Raw genomic sequence first — 14172 nt, 5'->3', positions numbered from 1 at the left:
ATATATATATATATATATTATATATATATATAATATATATAATTGATTTTAAAAGTGGAAAGTAATTGGTGGGAATCCTGCAAATTTACGGAGTTCTTGATACCGCGGGCCCCTTTTTTAGTTTGAGATTACCTTCTTTCAAAATAAAAGGCAACAATAGTTACAATAAACACATCAAAGATATAGAAGGAACGAAACTGACGTCACTCAGCTCTTTATAATTTTTTTAGACAGCCATTTTGATGATTAGTTCTCACTAAATTCTACCAATCAGACTATAAACTTTCAAGGTTATATATCGTTTCGTGTTTTGTGGTATGTTATATCCGGCAGGCAGATGTTGTGGGCATATTTCCTAATAGCATAGCATCAGGATCTAGATAAAGATGCTAAAAGTGTATAGTGTATAAAAAAATTGCACATTGGACAGGGATCATTAAATCTTATTTCTTCAGTCAGCAATAATCATTTTAGTTCTTTGTTATTTTCGCTTCAAGCTCTATACAAATATTTGGTCTTTTCTCCCCAGTATGACATTGATTGTATATATTAAATTTATTTTTCCAGGCTATGTCCTTGTGTGCCTTCTTAGGTCTGTGTGTTCCAAGATCCGTCACCCTATGCCATTTTGCCAGTTTGTGGTAAGTGTTTAAACCTTAGTTCAGTTTGTAGAGCGCTCGCGTCAAATGCAAAGGGATTAATATTGATCCTGGATGCATTTGAGATTTTTTTTTCTTGATCATTGTCCACCCAGCAATGATTGAAAAATTGGATCTATTAGATCTGGAGGAAAGTATTTTCTGATGACTAGCGTCCTATTCGAAATAAATCAAGCAATTGCATTGTCCTTTAAAGCAATAGAAACTCGGATAAACGCCGATTTTATGGTCCTTCTGGCTCTAAAGAATTGCCTTTTTGTACTATAAAACTAGGTACAATTGTTTGCATAGGATCAAAGTGGCTCAACAAGAACCATGGTCAGACTAAACTGAATGATGGTGACCCTCGTTACGTCAAAAATATTTTCAGTGCACGTAGGTCTTAATAAATCAGTAGCTAGTTAGATTTAATTGATTTAACCAGTTAACTGCCCTACTCTCAGATATTTATTTTTTTTGGGCAGAAAAACATGCCCTTCAAATATAATTTATTGATTTAAACGACCCTCGTCTTGGCAAAAACTCTTGAACGTACCATAATCTAACCCAAACTATGAAAAAAATAATTCTGTTATGACTGTTAAAATCCGTGTGATATGGTTTATGTGTATTCAAAATGTGGAAGAGTGCATTTGTAACTGAGCTTCAATTTGATCTGAAATGACTGAATGGTATTGAGGTAAAATTGTTCATTTAAGGAGGAAACCACGCCGAATTTGTGACTCGCCCTCAAGCCCGCTCGGACAATTATAGCTGGCTGTTTACGAACAATAAAATGAAGGAAACGGACAAAGCTTTGCTCTTTGTTATTATTTTTTGACCACTAGTTGTGTGATTAGTTCTCACTAGATTCGTTCAATTGGACTATGAATATTACAGGTTACACATACCAGGTGGCTTAGAAAAACTGTCCCCTGTTTTGTAGTTTAGTATGTCTGTTCTATTTAAACCACATAGCTGCATTTTTATATAAGTTTTCTTTATAATTATGAAGTTTCATTACTCTAAATTTTAAGTCATTTTAACAATTATAATTGTTATTTAATTGTCATTTTGATATTATGGACAACTTTTTGTATTTTAAATGTGCGTCTCTTTAAGTTGCAATTGTTTGACTATGGTGGAGTTTGGACATTCTTCTTATCGATTACCAAACAAGTGTTATAGTCATGATTCGTAATAGAATTATCTCTATTTACATTCTTTGACATGCCCAGATTTATACATATGAGAGTTAATATACAAAATGTAAATAATATCCAATATTATGTTACATTATTCATCGAAATCAATGGCAATTCTTTAAAATATTATTTGAATTATAATTTTTGTCTCAAACTTTAAATTGTTTCAAATTGCCACAGTTCTTTGAACTATGGTATTTTCCTTATCGATTAATTACATCTTTCAACAAATATCTTAAACTTTTCTCCCATAGTGTTATAACCCATATTGTAAGAACCATGCAAAAAAAAAAAAAAACAAAAAAAAAAAAAATATATATATATATATATATATATATATATATATATATATATATATATATATATATATATATATATGGATAAGAGCACCTCTTATTCTACGAATTTTTGTGAAGGCAAACTTAGATACTTTAATCTTTCTTAATAGGATAGATATCGAACGTCAGGTAAAAGTCTTGTAGCGCGTCTTTGTTTACTTTGTACGTTCTTAATGTTAACAGAATATCGCTTAAATTAGGGACACCAAACAGTATTCCCTTACTCTAGACAAGGTCTTATGACAGACTTATAAAGTTGGACAAACGTTGTTTTTTTAAAAATCAAGATAACTAAAGCCTCTGCATATAATTCCCACAAGCTTGTTTGCTCTTTTTACAATCACATATATGTTCATCAAAACACAGTTTATTATCAAAAATGATCCTCAAGTCCCGTTTTGAGCATGTAGTTGGCATAATAGTCATATCAATGTCACCCGTGTACTAGAAGACTAATGTGTTAGACAGCATGGCTCAGCGGTACGGTCTTTGCTTCGTACCCGAAAGATACCGAGTTCGATCACCCGCCGCTGCGCTAGCTCAATTTGCGGTGCTGAACTGCGGCTGACGCCTGGGTTATTCCAGTCTTCCCTTGGAATAGACCCTAAAGACAAATTTCCCATATGGGATGAATAAAGGGAATTTTATTTTTATTCTTTATTATTTATAGACCTACCAATGTGCAGCAATCTACATTTAGCAATATTAAAATAGAGCTGCCAATCATTGAATAGTTAACTTTTATCATTTTGTAAGATATCTTTATTTCTCTATGATTTTTCAAAGAATGCACGTTAGACTTATTGGTCTGTAGTTTGATCACCGTTTTTGAAAACTGGCGTAACATTTGCGAATATTCCCAATCAACAGGGAGTACACCACTAGAAAGAGATTTGTTATATAAATACCAAACAGGAAATGTTATGTCCTTTGCAAATTCTTTTAATATACGTGGATGTTTATCGTCAGGTCCTTTACTTTTATATGTATCAAGTTCCCACTGTTTTATTATAGACATCAATCTCATTCACCACAATATCATTCAAACAAGTGTTAATACCTCGGCTATGGAAAATACGCATATTCTAAATATTTTCTTGTACAAATTATACACTTGAAAAAAATGCATTTAAAACATATAATGCTTTTATTTAATCATCACCTGTTTTAGTCCTCTGGGGTAGTCAGTTTCCCAAAACAGTTTTTAACTTTAAGTTTACTATTAACGTACCTCCAAACCCCTTAACATTTGACTTACTCTCAGACGCAATATTTTTCTCAAATGATTTAATCCTTTGTTTTATAACATGTTTTGTTATTCATACTTTTGTGTGCAGCATTGGTACACAATAATCTCTGGATTTATACTTTAATATTATTTTTTCAACATAACATGTGGTATAGGGCATAATAGGATAAGATCCCTTAACTGCCCTTAATATTAATTAGTAATGCCATAAATCTATTGATTAAATATTACAATAATGATACACGTGGTAAATATAGTATTTCAACTTAAATGTACTCATGTGGTGTACAAACATATATCTTTAACCGTGACATGCAAAGCACACACACACACACACACAAACACACACATACACACGCGTATAGAAGATAACCATAATAATATAATAATGCATATACATACAAGATTGAAAGCCATGTCAACAGCAGAGCAAACACGTATTATTCGTCATATATAAATCTCCCATCATATAATTCCCTGTCTACTAACACCTTGAAATAATCCATAGATTTTGCATTCTTTGTTTCAAATTTCAAACTGTTCCATTTCTGAACAATACGAATACCGAACCAGTTTTGACTTATGTTTGTTTTGCATCTAGAGACAAAAATCTTAAACTTGTCCCCTCTAGTAAAAGTAATATTAGAATATGAAAAAAAAATCAGAAAAGTCTATCCTATCCATACCATGTACCAATCTATAAACCTGAATTAAATCCCCACGAATTCTTCTATATTTCAAACTGGGTAAGTCAAGAAATTCTAACATTTCCTTATAAGATAAATACTGTATTGTATAAATTGTTTTGGTAGCTCTCCTCTGTACACTTTCAATACTAATAGATTGTCTTTTATATAATGGGCTCCAGATGCAATTTCCGTATTTTATTTTCTCTTATTATTATTATTATTATTATTATTATTATTATTATTATTATTATTATTATTATTATTATTATTATTATTATTATTATTATTATTATTATTATTATTATTTTATTATTTTATTATTTTATTATTATTATTATTATTATTATTATTATTATTATTATTATTATTATTATCATTATTATTATTATTATTGTTATTTTATTATTATTATTATTATTAATAATATAATATTTTATTATTATTATTATTATTATTATTATTATTGTTATTATCATTTTTATTATTATTATTATTATTATTATTATTATTATTATTATTATTATTATTATTATTATTATCATTATCATTAAATAATCCAGGGGATTGCAGTCTGGAGAATATGACGGCCCATTGTCTTTTCCAGTGAATGACATAATCTTGTTAACTGACAATGCAGAATTTTTTGGCGAGTCCAATGTTGTCCTTTGTTCTCATAGATCGATGCCTTCCACTATCCTTTAATCTATCAGATGACCCAGTAATGTCGTAGTCTGGAATGACCCATATTTAAAAATTTGGCCAGAAAACTCATCCTTCAAATATCGATCGATTTAAATGACCCTCATCTTGGAAAAAAACTCTCATACCTGGGGCTTCGCGAAGTCCCATGTTTGAGATTTTTTTTTTACCAAGATGAGGGTGATTTAAATCGATCGATATTTGAAGGACGAGTTTCTGGCCAAATTTTTTAATGTGGGTTTTTTCCAGAGAATGGCACAGTAGTGACTATTCTCTTATTAATCCAGTTGACAGATCTTTTGGTCACCATTTATTATTGTTGAATTCTTTACGAATTCGGTTAATTCTCCATCCATTTTCTAAGAGCACGTTTTCAATCAATGCACGTTCTGGAGGAAGACATCTTTGTATTGTATTGATTTGGTTATGCCCAACGTGTTTACAAAGAATGTCTTGTCATTTTACCAAAACAAAACAAAAACAGAAGTCCCTGCTCATATGGGTTCATAAAGTGCAAAAGTAACACCCACTTCAAGCGATTGTAATCAACCAAACAGTCACACCAATTACTTAAGAAATCACACACTCTCAAAATCACTCAATTTGGCTTTATGTTTTTGATTGTTGTGCAAAGTAATTAGATAGTATTTCATTAATGTAAATTGAATTTCGACAACATGAATAAAGATATATGACCTTTTTTGCCATGAGAATTTCAACGTTTTAGGAACGATAGTAAAGAAGTGGGATCAGGCGTGTAGAACAAAGCATTTTACTTAAAACATACTGTTGATGGCAATACCACTGCTTCCAAAGCCCAGAAATATAAACAGGAAATGGACCCAAGGCCCCCGCTCCATGACCACAACGGAAGAAAGCATCAACCCTGATCATGCAGCTGTATACAGACATTCCACATGGAGGGAGTGGGACAATCATGCAAATGAAGCCGTTGAAGATCCGAGAGAAGAATTGCGCTACGGAACTGTGCTCCCCAGGAATGAATGGGTAACACTGAACAGAGCACGGGCAAAACTCGGGGGAACAGCTGGAAGCATGGAAAAGTGGGGGCTGGCTGAGACTAGCTTGTGTCCATGTGGATGCCCAGAGCAGACGATGGAGCACATCCTTAGAGAATGCCAAGACGGGGCCACGCTGCACTGACCATGACCTAAGAGTCTGCTCCCTAGATGCGATGGAATTGGTTCTGTGTTGGAGTCACACGCTATGATGATGATGAATACCGTGTAATTTTGTTTTATTTTAAGTTTGCAGTTACTGCCATTGTTTACATTCGAACACTGTCCGAAGGGCGTGGTTATGTTCCCTTCCACTACATGTCTATTAAACCAGCTAATTATTCACAATTTTGTATTATGACGGGATGATTTAGATGAAACAAAAATGTATTTTGAGTCAATGATATGAGTCATAAGTTGAGTTTTAAATGCCTTTGTGAGGGAAGATTATTATAATTTCTTTAGGGACGTAAAGCTAAATTTTTGTTAAATTTCACCTTCAGCATCTGGTTCAACACAACATAATACTGCTTGGAGGCGATTGGTCACAACTGTTAGATCTCTTGAGCTCGATCTTTTATATGGTGCAATATCCACTAGACGAGCTCAAAGCGGTTAACTAGGGGTTCGAAGCAACGCATAGCATAGACGATATTACAATTTTTCCAACAGAGACGCTGTTAACGGTCAGGGACTCATTTTATACCTGAGTACGGTGAGATAATGTGAATAAAGAGCCTTTTCCAAGGACTCAACTATGCTCCGCTCAGAGCGGGACTCGAACCCAGGACATTACGATCCGAAGGCGAGTGTCATACCACAAGACTACATATTTGTTTGATATACATATCCCAAAAACCATCATGAAATCATACTACGTAATGTCTAAAAAGGACCTTCAATATTTTCTAAGGTTTTAGAATTCTCGTTCTTTTTTTTTTAATTCTGGCAATTGATTAGTCTCTGTTGAATTGTCGTTGATCTTTCTTAAGGATGTCCCTTTAAATTAAAGTGGTGTAAAACTCAATTTCCGACAACAAAGAACAAAGCATTTGGCTCAAGTTGAGGAGAGATGCATCTTGTATCCAATTTGTCCTTGTTAAGTTTTTTGACCTATCATTATCTTCCCTTTACGGACCTGCCCACTTGAAAACTTAAAAACTCGTAAGTTTTAGGAGAGAAAAAAAATTTACTTGCTATGGTTAACTTTAAAAATCAACAATTTACACTCACAATGATTAAGTAATAAAATGAATAATAAAAAAACTTCATAATAATTTGACTTATATTATAGTCAGGCATCAACATTCATTTTCAAATTGGAGCCAAGTTTTCTACGAATTTTTCGTAATGGTAGGCAGGTCTGCGTTTAATAGATCAAACACGAATGTGAAATCTGGACCAAGGCCATAAATAACTATAACATTAAATACGTTTAATGCCACATAATATATGTCCTGTTGGTTCCGATAGCCCAGTTGGGAGAGAACTCGCTTCAAATGCAAAGGGACCTAGATCAATCCCGGATGAAGTCGAGATACTTTTCCTGACCACCCAGAGGTCATTCGATAGCTGGGTTTGTAAGATCCTGCGGAAACTATTTTTTCGATAGATCAACGGCCTATCCAAAGGGTATCAAGCAATCGCATCTTGTCCGTTTCACACACGAGAAACTGGGAAAAACCCCAACTCCATGGGCTCTGAAGGACTATACACACACACACACACACACACACACACACACACACATATATATATATATATATATATATATATATATATAATATATATATATATATATATATACTAGTAAAAAGCCCGCAATTTCGCGGGGAAAGAAGTATTTTCAATCTATCAAGGTTTGTTCTAGAGTTTTTAAAATACTTCTATATAATGACAAATTGAATAAATAAATGCCTGACAAAATATCAACGGTGAAAATACAAATTTAAAGAATACTGGGGATGTAGGAGCTTTCGGAATGCCTCCCCTTTACTTAACTCATGGAAAAACAAACATCCTAGCATCTTTACTAAGACTGATGACTAACCCTAATAGAAAAAGAAATATCTTCCGATCTCGAGCTAACCCTAATAGAAAATAATAATGACAAATTGAATAACTAAACGCCTGACAAAAGATCAACGGTGAAAATACAAATTTAAAGAATACTGGGGATGTAAGCGCTTTCGGAATGTCTCCCCTTTACTTAACTTATGGAAAAACAAACACCCTAGCACCTTTAATAAGACTTATGACTAACCTCTCGAGCTAACCCTAATAGAACAAAACAACTCTCGGACTGCTTTGCACTACCTTTCAATACTTAACAAATCAAAATGGCGGCCGAAAATCAAAACAATGGTCAAATTAGGAAATTTTAAACTTTCACAAATCTATCAAGGTTTGTTCTAGAGTTTTTAAAATACTTCTATATAATGACAAATTGAATAAATAAATGCCTGACAAAATATCAAGGGTGAAAATACAAATTTAAAGAATACTGTGGATGTAGGAGCTTTCGGAATGTCTCCCCTTTACTTAACTCATGGAAAAACAAACATCCTTGCACCTTTACTAAGACTTATGACTAACCCTAATAGAAAAAGAAATATCCTCCGATCTCGAGCTAACCCTAATAGAAAATACTAATGACAAATTGAATAAATAAACGCCTGACAAAAGATCAACGGTGAAAATACAAATTTAAAGAATACTGGGGATGTAAGCGCTTTCGGAATGTTTCCCCTTTACTTAACTTATGGAAAAACAAAATCCCTAGCACCTTTACTAAGACTTATGACTAACCCTAATAGAAAACAAATCCTTCGATCTCGAGCTAACCCTCATAGTGAAAAAAGAATCAAAATGGCGACTGAAATACCTTCATGTGATCAAGTGAATAATATCACTATGAATGCCACGATTTGCTGAAAAATGCCAACACACACACACACATGTATACACCACACACAACACAGACACATAAACACACACACACACGCACACACACACACACAAACATACACGCAGTTAGAACATACTACTACATAACAACACTGATCACCGCTAAATCAACAACACAACGGAAGTAATAATAATACTTGATGTCATAAATAGATGACGCAATTGACAACTTTTTACAGTGTCAAAATTAGTTGATTTTGAGAGTCTAGTGTCGTCGGTACATATTTTATGATATCTGTTTGACTCAACGAACATTCAAACTGACTTTAAATTATAAAAGGAAATCAAGTTATCTGTTTATCTATCTGTAAAAAATACATTTCTAATTTTCAATTCTTTCAGTAGAGTTGTGCGCCGTATGATTTTTTCTATTGACTCAAATAAGCACAATGTTCTCCACAACGCTATATTTTTTTAAAGAAAGGATATATATATATATATATATATATATATATATATATATATATATATATATATATATATATATAGATGTAGCACAGAAATAAAATGAAGAATTGCAATAGCTAAAGATAGTTTTAATAAAATGAGTCTATTTTTTAAAACCACAATATCTCAATGACAACAAAACATAGGGTTTTGAAGGCCTATGTATGGTCAGTATTATTATATGGCTTCGAAAACTGGACAATTACAGAAGACATTAGAAAGAAACTGGAGGCAGCAGAAATGTAGTTTCTTAGAAGGATGTTAAGAATCTCATGGACAGAGAAGAAAACTAATGAAGAAGTATTAGAGCAAGCTGAAACTAAAAGGTTATTAATTCGTACAATAAGAAAAAGACAAATGCAATTTTTAAGACAACTAGATCGACATAAATGTATTGAACATCTTGCTCTCACAGGAAAGATAGACGGTAAAAAGAGTAAAGGTAGACCAAGAAAAACATATTTGAATAGTTTGAACAGTTGGGTGACAAAGAAAGAGAAGAGTAATATTTGTTTTCTGAGGCTATCTGATCAGAGAGATGAATAGCGTACCATGATCACCGATGTCTGACACAGACTTGATACTTGAAGAAGTGTGTGTGTGTGTGTGTGTGTGTGTGTGTGTGTGTGTGTGTGTCACTGGCTACAATTTGAAAGTAACAACGCCCTGCGTCATCACTGGCAAGCCAAACAAAGGACTCGACGTCTAAGTCAGAATTGTCATATCCTAATGGGTTTTTGTCTAATGGTGTCATCAATCAGAGATCAAGGGACATTACTCTAAATAAAAACACCGCAATTGAAAAATGTCCGGTTGGGACTTGTCTTTACAATTTTTGTACGTAATATATCGGGTGCGAGAAAAAAACGGAAAAAAAAGTTTGACGCTGTTTCAATACAAAGTAGAAATCAGGAACATTCAAACATTTTCAAGCAACAAGACCAAAACCTTAAGTTAATAATTGCCAAGTTTAATTAAACATCCTTTATTGGATTAAAAAACAATGCCGATTATACCAGAATCGTTGAAAAATTACGATGTCGAAAGTTTCCAAACTTACGTCAGGTTTTCAGCTTTCATTAGAAACCGACATAACAATGTCTACGATCCAATAAAATCAGACATGTCACTGAATAAATTTTACCATGAAAGTAATAAGTTTAATGTTTTTAAAAATAAAATATTAGTGTCTGCTGGAGTAAGTTGGCATGAAATAACAAGATTAAATTTCATTGACACGTCAAACACAGAAGTGAACTCGCAAAATCATGCAACTCTGTTATAAGAAAAACTTATTCCAGACTTTGTTTCACTTTATCCCGATCTCGCATTTGTTATTCAATAAAAACGGGTCAACTTCCCACATTAGTAACACAACACAGTCTTACTTTTAAGAGGAAATGACATTCGACTTATTTCAAAAGATGAATGGCCTCCAGTGAGTTCTGACTAAAGTCCAGAGGACTACAGCTCGTTTAATTATGTCTAGCATTGTCTATAAGGTTCGTAAAATGGTTAACAAGAAACAATTCAAATTGCATGTGATTGGATCACATTCAAGACATTAAAAATTCAACTGGATCATATAAAAAGTGGCAGACCCGTTGGCTTAGCGGCCCGTTCCGTGCGTATTGTGCACTTTTTGTAACCAGCAAACAAATTACACTAATTGGTGTCGAAAATTATGAACATTCGAAAAATAGGTGGCTCCAAATACAGTCTTTATTGAAAAGACCTTAAAATTTGTCGTAAACGTAGTGAAAACGCACTTTGTGACATTTAGGGGTTAGATGACAAAAGCATAAAAAACAAAAATTCTCACCATTAAGAACATTTTGATTAGTTTTTGATCGTGGAGATATGTTTGTTTTAATGTTTTCCATTATTTATTTACCAAATATCTAGCTTTTAATTATTTTAAAATAGATGTTTTGTCTTCTGGCTTCAGAAAAAAAAAACAGTCTTAAAGCAAAAAGTGGGGGGTCGACGTGTTACATTAAAATGTGAGTGTTAGGGCACAAATATTGGATTGGTAAAGTGCGGTGTGTTTGATTCAACAGTCGTGGAATTATTTTTTTTTTTCAATATCATATCTATCTATTTTCTTGAAAATCTTTGCACATAAATTTTAGTAAATGGTTTTTATTGTTTAGAATTTCAAACTTGCATCATTTATAGTCTGGGAGCTAAATGCTTCTAAATTTTCCGGGTGGTTTTTTCTTCTCGTTCCCGATATATTTCGTTATGATTCTGCTCAACTAGACTGTTGTTAATAGCCACATCAAATAGACCTAAACAGCAATGGTGATAGTATATGATTGACCTCACTAAAGACGTACATTTAGTACAGTTTGTTTTTGTTTATTGTTTTTTGTGTTTTTTTCGGGATTTGTTTTTTGGTTGATGTTGTTTTTTATCTTTTTGTTTGTTTGTTTTTTGTTTTGTTTTGTTTTTTTTGTTTGTTTCTTTGGGGATTTTTTAGATGGGGGGGGTGGATTTTGTTTTGTTTTTTGGGGGGTTTTTTGGGGTTTTTTTTTAATATGGTGTTGTTTCTTTTTTAGGGGGGTAATTTAGTTTTCTACTAGTTTTGTTTTGGAGGAAGTGTTTTGTTTTTGTTGGAGTTTTTTGTTTGTTTATTGTTGTGGGTTTGTTTTTTATGGGGTTTCTTGTGGGGGGGGGGGGTGTTTGTTTTGTTTTGTTTTGTTTTGTTTTTGTTTTTGTTTTTTGTTTTTTTTTTTTGTTATTTTCGTTGTTTTTCTTAACCCTTTTCTTTGCTAATGATACTTTTGATATTTTGTTTTTGTACTCGTCTTCTAGACATGAAATGAAAGGGTTTATAATATTTGATTGTGGAACGTGTTAACCACTCAATTCAGTTGTGAACGCCCTCTGATAGCACAATATCCACTAAATGTCTTCAAAACACTTTACAATGCGACTCGTCTTGCCAACAGCAAACTACACAAGGAGACTCGTAAGGAGCTATTACATTTTTTTACAATGAATGATAACGTTGATCAACCAAATTCTCACTTTTACATCTGATTGTGGTGAGAAATGTGAATAATGAGCGTTTTCCAACGACTGAATGTGTGTCGTTCACGATAAAGATTTGTATGTCCGGCTATGTGGTATGACACTCGCTTTCGGATCGGAATGTCCTGGGTTCGAGCCTCGCGCTCGGCGCATAGTTGAGTCCTTGGAAAAGTCTCTTTACTCATTGTCTCTCACCGTACTCAAGCTTTAAATGAGTACCTGGCCATTAACAGCGTTGTCTTTGTCCGAAAAAATGTAATATCGCCTAACAGGCGGCATGTCCCGTCCTACATGTTAAATGTTGCTGTTGACCAGGGACCTCTTGTAAAGTGCTTTGAGCACATTTAGTGGATATTGCGCTATATAAAGCTCAATTAATTCTTTTTATATCACCTTACGAGCACAGAGGGACGAGAACAAAAAGCCGAACCCGGCTTTCTAAGCGAATTACATAGCTCAAATAGGATGCATAGTAAGCAACTTTATCTGTCTGTAGCCTGTAGCTTCCAGCGGAATATTTAGTATCCCGAAGCTTATTGAGCAAATGCGGAAAAGAAATGTCTAATAATTGACCTAAGATTCCGTTAGATTGACAACCATAATAACACAAAGTGTTCATTCTGGATGAATTAGCACTACTCTCATATTTATGCAGCATACCTGGGAAGTTTGCACTTTGATCAGCGGTCTCATAATGCCAGGTCTATTCCTTCGCACGCTATTGTGAATCAAAAACGTCCCTTTCATACTGTATTATTCACCTTCCAGACTATCAATGAATATCATATTTGATTATGAAACCGTACATTTTTTCGTCCAAATACCGTCCAGTAATTACTTTGATCAGTGTTTGGCGTACTCACATTTTATTGACATTTTGCAAAACGATGAGTTAATACTGGGGACATAATTTGTTGGTGCTTAGCACATAGCCTGAATGCAATTGATTATTTTCAGGGAATTTTTCATTGATTGAATAAACAACCCCCCCCCCCCCCACACACACACACACACACTTCTTTTCAGGTGGTACTGTTAATGATCAATATTAATATTATTATTGTCAATAAAATGGATTATGATAATGATAATAATGATGATAATAATAGTTATGATAATTATATTATTAATAATGATAATGATAATAATAATAATAATAATAATAATAATAATAATAATAATAATAATAATAATAATAATAATAATAATAATAATAATAATAATAATAATAATAACAACAACAACAACAACAACTTTGATTATGGTACAGTCGTTGTAACCTTTATCATCATTTTATGCTTGAAAGTTGTAAGTCATTATCTGTTTGAATGTACTTAGCATACTCAGAAAGTGACTTCCACAATTTTTTCTTCATAGAAAACATACTGGAAGCAAAAGATGAAATAGAAATTTGAAGTTAGAACGTTAACAAAACATGATCAAAAATTACATCGGATAAGCAGTTCCTCCAAATTTCCTTTAGGAAACACCAAATTTCTCTGGGCGTCGCTTTGTCCCAGGTTTGAGAGTTTTTGCCAAGATTTTGTTTTTGTAATTTTGTTGATTTTTTCAATTGCTTATTTTTTTATATTTTTTTAGTTGGTTTTGTTTTTGTTTGCTTTTATTTTTTGGTTTTATTGTTGGTGGTATCAGGCTGTTAGCTCTATGTGTTATTGTCCACTACTTGTTAATAGCCTTAGGATCAGTCGGTAACTCTTGATTTATATAATTTAATGAAGAAAGAAGAAGAGGAAGAGGCGGCGGAGATGGGTAGGATGAAAGGAAAAGGGGGGGGGGGGTAGGGAGGGTGAAGAGGAAGATAATGGTGGAAGATGATAACAGTAAAAATGAAAAGAACAGGAATATTAAGATAAAATGGTTAACT

General features: G+C 33.1%; 1 protein-coding gene across 2 annotated transcripts in view; it reads left to right on the top strand.

The window, feature by feature from the left end:
• Positions 1-14172, top strand: part of LOC144972719 (organic solute transporter subunit alpha-like) — a 108563-nt gene that overhangs the window by 61771 nt on the left and 32620 nt on the right. For both annotated transcript variants that reach the window (XM_078914273.1, XM_078914275.1), the window contains exon 4: positions 568-641. In XM_078914273.1, coding sequence (XP_078770399.1) covers positions 568-641 — 74 coding nt within the window. The remainder of the gene's footprint in view (positions 1-567; positions 642-14172) is intronic.

This window comes from Berghia stephanieae, chromosome 5 (assembly GCF_034508935.2).
Source record: "Berghia stephanieae isolate SIO BIC M18660-M18661 chromosome 5, UCSD_Bste_1.3, whole genome shotgun sequence".
NCBI classification, from domain to species: Eukaryota; Metazoa; Mollusca; class Gastropoda; order Nudibranchia; family Aeolidiidae; genus Berghia; species Berghia stephanieae.
The sequence above is the reverse complement of the archived record's forward strand: the minus strand, read 5'-3'. Positions and strand labels throughout refer to the sequence as shown.